General features: G+C 43.2%; 1 protein-coding gene across 1 annotated transcript; it reads right to left on the minus strand.

Annotated features, from left to right (window-relative positions):
- Positions 1 to 537: 537 nt before the first annotated feature.
- On the minus strand, positions 538 to 6,554 carry LOC106600938 (cyclin-dependent kinase 5 activator 1-like). The gene is made up of 2 exons (XM_014192736.3): positions 5,733 to 6,554; positions 538 to 4,546 (listed from the first exon to the last, which is right to left on the minus strand). The coding sequence occupies exon 2, from the start codon at positions 4,424 to 4,426 to the stop codon at positions 3,485 to 3,487; it is 942 nt and encodes a 313-aa protein (XP_014048211.1). The 5' UTR covers positions 4,427 to 4,546; positions 5,733 to 6,554; the 3' UTR covers positions 538 to 3,484.
- Positions 6,555 to 7,465: the final 911 nt, after the last annotated feature.

Genomic DNA, 7,465 nt, shown 5'->3' on the forward strand with positions numbered 1-7,465 from the left:
CTGCAGGTTGCTCAGCATTCCTTATGATGAGCAGCAACTCTCTACTGCCTCGTTGTGGCTAGACTGGCTAGCGCAGGCTCATGGGAAGTGAAGTTCTTTTTACGGGGGAGGCTTCCATGGAAGGGAAAGGGGGATACCTAGTCAGTTGTACAACTGAAAGCATTCAACTGAAATGTGTCTTCCGCATTTAACCCAACCCCTCTGAATCAGAGAGGTGCGGGGGGCTGCCATAATCGACATCCACGTCTTCGGGGCCCTGGGGAACAGTGGGTTAACTGCCTTGCTCAGGGGCAGAACAACAGGCCTACAGATGAAGGGATTTTCCCCCTCATATTGTTTATACAGTGATTTATATGGCTAGGAGGTGGAAAGAATTTGGCCTGTCTGCATTATGGATTTATAGTGTGAGGTCCCTGGGACAGGATTGGTCTATCCAATACAATGAAAATTCCACCAAGCCTATCTGTGTAAGATGAAGTTCCTATTGCCTCAATGTTCAACATTCATTCACAAGATCAGTCACAAAGAAACAGAACATTTCAAAAGGCTTGCAAATGTATTTTTTTTTATATAAAGTCTCACTCACATACATAGTCATACATCCACATACATTAGTCACAGATTGCCTCATCTTTACTCTAACAACACTATTTTGACTTTATTGTTCAACAAAGTTGCACACAATATGATTCACAAATGAAAAGGGGGGAAAAATGAAATAACCCCATTAACTTTGTATTGTACAAATGTGTTGTCTTGTTTGTGTTGCAAGTGAAAACATGGCACATAGTTATGACTTAGTCAAAGAAAGATACAGGGTGAACTTCACCCCTCTCCATAGATCTCCATAGAGTCCCAGGCTGTGTTCCATTCCAAATAGGCTGAGTGTTCCATTCCAAACAGTCTGGGTGTTCCTTTCCAAACATGCTGAGTATTCCATTCCAAACAGGCTGGGTGTTCCATTCCAAACAGGCTGGGTGTTCCATTCCAAACAGGCTGGGTGTTCTATTCCAAACAGGCTGAGTGTTCCATTCCGAACAGGCTGGGTGTTCCATTCCAAACAGGCTGGGTGTTCCATTCCAGACAGGCTGGGTGTTCCATTCGAAACAGGCTGGGTGTTCCATTCCATACAGGCTGGATGTTCCATTCCAAACAGGCTGGGTGTTCCATTCCAAACAGACTGGGTGTTCCATTCCGAAATGGATGGATGTTCCATTCCACACAGGCTGGGTGTTCCATTCGAAACAGGCTGGGTGTTCCATTCCAAACAGGCTGGATGTTCCATTCCAAAACAGGCTGGGTGTTCCATTTGAAACAGGCTGGGTATTCCATTCCGAAATGGAGGAGTGCTCCATTCCAAACATTTGTTTCCTTCCCTCTGTTCTTTGCGACTAGCCGTTCGCTGAGTTGAACAGCAACAGCAAAGAAAATGTCTTTATAATTATAATTCAATTTTTTTTCTGAAAGTTATACATCAGCTATGTACCGTCCAATCCATCCCAAACACATCATACAGGAAGAACATGTATGCAGGCTCTGCAATCTGATTTTCATATGCATATTTTTCATTAGGTTTGAGACCGTTGATAATATCAATGGCAGTTTAAATTGAGAGCTACGTAGCCAAGTCAGTGGAGATTCTGAAATGGACAGATAATTCCTATTTCTCTTGTTACATGTGGCCATTGAGTTACATTGGTAGAACACAAGTCACTGGCTCTGTCGTCTCCAACGTACATACACAATAATATAATAATAACTAATGAAATGTATAGGATGATTGCATGAAAAAGTCTTTCTTGTTCTGCATGATGATCCAAGACTTGGGTTGTTGTTTTTATAAATCCTAATCTTCAGAACGATATGGCACAGGACTCACGCCTCCCAACCTTGCAGGAGGTGGGTTTTCATCAAAACGAAGGCTTAATCAGTAATCATAATATCATAATTATTTAAGGTAAGGGCAGCATTGCAGCATACTGCTCTCAGTCTAAAATAATGTGGGGCTATGTCCCAAATGGCATCCCATACCCTATGTAATGCACTACTTTTGGCCAGAGCAGCCCATTACATAGGAAATAAGGCGCCACTTAGGACGTAGCCGTGGTGTGCGAACACAAAGCAGCATGCTAGGAACCCATAGAAGCACACATGCATGTCAACACAAGTTGTTACATAAATAACCATCAGTGGGGGTGGGAAGCATCTCTTTAAGAGTGATGACTGAATGGAGAATCCATTTTGTTCTGTCCTCAATGGAAACCAAGCAGGTGGACACATCACATGAAGTGCCACGATAATAGTCTCCTGTAGTTCTCGACTAGTGTTGTATTGGAAGTCAATCAACTCAGCAGCGTGTTCTACTGGCATTCCATGTCACTTTCTAGCCTCCTCTCCACACCAAAACACAAATTAGGACTGTGGTGGAGGGATGAGGTTTGACAATGTTCCACTCTTATCTGTAAATGGTGAAATAAAACCAGGCATGCTTGTTGTGGGAAGAAGTGCAATGCTGTGGGGGTAGACTTGGGCAGGGCTATTGTTGGTGGTGAGGTAGGGAGCATTGGCAATTGGTGATTGTGTGGAGGACATTAGGGAATGGGGACGTGAGAAGACGTGAGAGGACGCGTGAAGATGTGTGAAGACGTGAGGTCTTGAGGGGACACGTGATGACATGGGCCGTGATCTCATGCGTACTGGAATCATGATGTTTCTTGTGCCCCCACATTGCCTTGTTGAATCCACACGGATCCTCTCCTTAGCTCTGCTTTTGGTTGCTTTGATGACTCTCTTATAGTTTTTTATTTTTTCCCCCCTAAGTATGTACAGTACACGAGCAGACTACTACAGTGAAGTTGTCTGGTGTTTCCACTGTCTGTGTTAATATTTAGGGTCAGTAAGGATGCCGATGCAGCTTGGAGAGGGGGAAAAGGGATGCAGTGGCCTCACAGCTTTCTGAAGTCCCTAAAGTGATTCTCTTGACTCTGTATCTGGACACATAAAAATAATCTGTTTTTTACTCAGCCATTCTTCTTTTTACTCAAGTCACTGACATTTGATTACCTGTTTTGGGTTTCTGAGGGGTCATCATTTTCTATCAATGTAATCCTGTCAGGTTAGGCTGCTGTTGAAGTAATATGTGTCCAGCTCTAGACCAAGCTGCATCTCTGTTATCAAACGTCCTGAAGGCAGTGTTTTACTGTTCACTCAACATAAAGGTTATCAGTAATTTTATCTGTGTGATTGTCTGTAAGTACTATAATGCCCAAACACTGGCCTTGTTAACATGATATATGACACCAGAGCCTCCTGATTGGGCCATCATGGGCCTCCAGCTAAATCAATTTCCTACTAATACAAGATGGGAACACCAGACAACACTTGTGTTCTTTCTGTAGTCGTGCGTGTCACCCTGACCCTATGCACATCCCACCCGTCCCACTTCTCCCCTGTTCCTCCCTTTACCGTCTTCCCATGGTTCCTCTTATCGGTCGAGGCCTATCAACAACCTTGTCTTCTCTTCCTCCTTCTTGCTCTCGTTTTTGAGGTCGGCGAACACCTGGGTGAAGTAGTGCGGGTCGGAGTTGATCTGCAGCATCTTGCCACTCATGCGGTTGATGATTTCCAGGCAGCGGTCCCAAAAGGCCTCCTTCTCAGCCTCCACCAGGAAGGGCTTCAGTGGGTAGGAGATCTCGTTGCCCATATAGGAGTAGGACAGGTAGAGGCAGGTGAGCAGAGAGGCTTGCAGCTCCCTCTCGCTGGCCACCTCGGAGGAGACCACATCGCGGCACAGCATGTAGAGGAAGACCACGTTGGCCGGGGTGATGAAGCCCTGGTCCTGCCAGCCCTGGAGGAGGAGGGAGCGATCCACGCTTCGCAGCCACAGCACTGGGTCGGTGGGCGAAAGGCGCTTCAGCCGGTAGCAGCGCCGGCACAGGAACTCACCCAAACTGCGCATTAGCTCGCTGGTGGAGGCCTGGACGATCACCCGCTTGGGCGTGCCCGCGTTCGTTGCCTGGCCCCCAGTGGAACCGGTCAGCGAGTTCTTCTTGGTGGCTGCGGCCACGTTGGAGACGGTCTTGGAGGTGGGGATGGTGGCAGCTATGGTGGGTTCCTGCGTGGTGAAAGAGGACAAGTTGGCGCAGGACTGGGACTTCTTCAGCTTCTGGCTGTTGGTGATGGTGTGCTCAGTGCTGACCTTCTGCCCGTCGTCGGGTGGGAGCTTTTTGGAACCTTTCCGTTTGGCTGACACCGCCACAATGCGTTTCCATGGCAACACACTGATGAGGGACTGGCGCTTGAGGCTCTTGGCGTCCTTGGAGTTTTTGCTGTTCTGGACGGCCGTGTAATGGCCCACAGTGGCCGGGCCATCCTCGAACAGGGCCGCTTTCCGGTAGCTGGGGGAGAGGGACAGTACGGTACCCATGGTTCCTCTGGGGGAGAGAGTTATGGATGGAGTGTTGGTTCTCTTCTCTGGGGGATCTGACAAAAGTGTTTTTAATGGGAAGAACCAAAGATGCTTGTTCTTTGAGAGGGAAAATGGTACCTGTCAATAAACAGAAGAGAAAGTGCATTACAAAGTAGTATGCTGCAGTGTTTTGTGCATGGTAAACATTTGGTATTTGGGTGACAATTGTATTGAAGATGAGCTGTACATTGATTACTGAATGCATTTTCAACAGTTATTAAAACAACAACTGTTGATCTTGGAAAATGCAGGAGGTAAAGTATTTTGTATTATTTGTATTAATTGGAACGCATTAGATACATTAGATATTACATTTCAATAGTATTAATATTTCGTGTTTATTTCAAACACATCGTTTTTAGTTTGTTCAGTTGATATACATCAGACGCAAATCTGACTTCCTATCTTTAAAACCGAAATCATCCAAATGTCCAACTTATAACCAAATCAAATTCCTTTAAAGCTTGGTTTAGATTAATCAACCAGCTCCTTATATGTGTGTTAATTGGGCTATGAATAAATAGCACGTTAATTAAATAGCCTGTGTTTACAGGAGATTCATAGTCGCATGTTGTTGTTTTTTGTTAGTCACAGATGAATGAATAGACCTTGGACTATATAAAACCCCTTAGAGACAGTTCATTCATAACGGACAAATCTCGCAGCATTCACTATCCAATTTTGAAATTAGGATTTGTTTAATATTCATTTCAATCGTGATGTTAATATCATTTATAAGATGGATTATGTTCCATATCTCTAATTTCGAATGCAAATTTGAATTCATCTAACCGGGAAAAACATTACATCATTACTATGAATTTTATATAAGGAGCGAGATAAGGCCACCGAAGCATGATAAAGAAATGTGCGCAAGCATCCATCTTAGCTTCAAAATGGAAGCCTTTGAATGAAAACACCATCCACTTTAGCACAAGACAGCTTTGATATAGATATAGATGTCATAGTTGTTGATGTTACATATTTTTTATTTGGGATATTGATAAATATTGTTTATTGATGACACATGACCCATTATTGAAGACATTTTCTCTCTCCATTACCAAGATATGTAATGCAAGCAACCAATTTGCACTGTAATTTTAAAATGGTTGTTTAATTTTGCCCAATAAAGACAAATACAGTGCAATGATAAAGAAACCGAATATACTGTATTGTTTATAGCATGTTGATTATATCACTTGATAATGATGCTGCCACAAGCGGCAGAATAACAACTGCTCATAACGTCACAATGTCTTACCTTCAAATCAGTAGTCTTCTGGTTTAATCCGTATAGAATCACGGCTTGTAATCTTTACTTTTAGTCAATTCTTGAGTATCATGTTATGATTGTGATTAACCGATAGGCCTAATAGTTGTTTTTCACACCGAGCTGCGGCCACTGGCACAAGCGCTGTCCACGGTCCTGGGGTATCTAGGAGCAAGACAAGGCTCTATGAATGAATGTTACCCGGTTCTTGTTGTGTCTATGTGTGGTGTCTCAATCTTCAGCTAAGAGTAATGGAATAGTCTCTTTCTCATAGAGGGCAATACCGGTACACAGCAGATGCGAAATGTATTGCCAACACTCGCTATTAGAATAAAAATGTATTCCATTGAAGAGCAAAAATCAATAGCACGGCTGTTATCGCAGTCCTCGCGACGAAGCAGACAGAGGGGGGTGTCTCTCTCAAACACGCCGTAGGGAAAGTCGAGAAAGAAGAAAAGGAAGATTTAAACATTGAAAATAAAACGATAAAATGTATACAACAGATTCTAAAAATAGATGGCTTATCCTTAATAAGCAACCCAGCAAAAATCTCAACGCTTTGATGCAGGCATCTGCAGATATTCGGGTTGGCTGTGAACCTGATATGCAGCCATCCTATTGGTCCACGCTGTAGGCTGCTGTTTCTGCTATGTCGCTCTCGCAATCGTAGCGCTAGAGACAGTATTGTCTGTGGATGTGTGGGTAGCCAACCGCTGGGTGCTCGGTCCGTGGTGCTGAATCCGCTGTATCCAGAGATGCCCTTCACTCCACTGACAACCAATACAGTTATGCCATACAAACTAGCTGGATACCCCCATGTAAACTCAAACCCCATTGGCAGATCAGGATTCTCCGTAGGCCTATATCTTTTAGATAAACATGCATTTGTAACTTATTCTGAAATTCTGCATCGTGCATTTCCGATGGACAGGGGTTTTTAACAATGCGGAATAGCCTACACTTGAAATCGATAATCAAAAGTATAATTTAGATATTGTCCCCATTACAAGGGAATAAAGATCACTATACACCATCATTTATTTTGATGAAATACTATACTTTTGCGTTAGTATATCGTTTTTTTATTTCGATACATTTATCTTTAGGGTGTTTTGTAGTTGTAATTGTAATTTATGCCCTTCCTGGCTACAATCCACTGGGTCAGATCAGAAGACTGGAGGTGTGGCTTAGTAGGGGTGTGGCTTTCAGATTGTTATTTTTGGCCACCAGTGAAAGTAAATGTCATTTCGGTTTTAGTTTCAGATAAATCAGGTGACAAACTATAGGCTAATGCCCCCAGTGGAGGGCGTTAGCAACATGAATAATCTACTACTGTCCACAAATGCTGCATTCATAGCCAAGTGGGAAGTGGAATTTACCACATATGACTGGGAAAAATCTACTTGAACTGGTAATTACTAGTGGGAAATTCGTCAATCATCCTGAGCTCTCACTTATCCCACATGCTGACCTCTGATCCCCTACTAAGGAAATTACCTCGATAACAGCATCTCCTGAGAAGTTTGCTAATGTTATTTTTCTCCTGTTAGTTACCTAACAATTCAAACCTAATTAATAACCATTGTTTTACAAACTGACAAATTCTCAGTTATAGTCCACAGCCTGGAAAAAGCGTTTACAATAATGTACAATGTTTAGTTTTGCATGCTTGCCTGTGTTTAAGATGAGAACACTTATTGACAAATCTAAATGCGTAATGTTTA

This window comes from Salmo salar, chromosome 03 (assembly GCF_965601325.2).
Source record: "Salmo salar chromosome 03, fSalSal1, whole genome shotgun sequence".
Classification (NCBI taxonomy): domain Eukaryota; kingdom Metazoa; phylum Chordata; class Actinopteri; order Salmoniformes; family Salmonidae; genus Salmo; species Salmo salar.

Excerpts from the sequence above, each read along its gene's own strand:
- LOC106600938 (XM_014192736.3), bottom strand. The coding sequence starts at position 4,426 with ATGGGTACCGTACTGTCCCTCTCCCCCAGCTACCGGAAAGCGGCCCTG.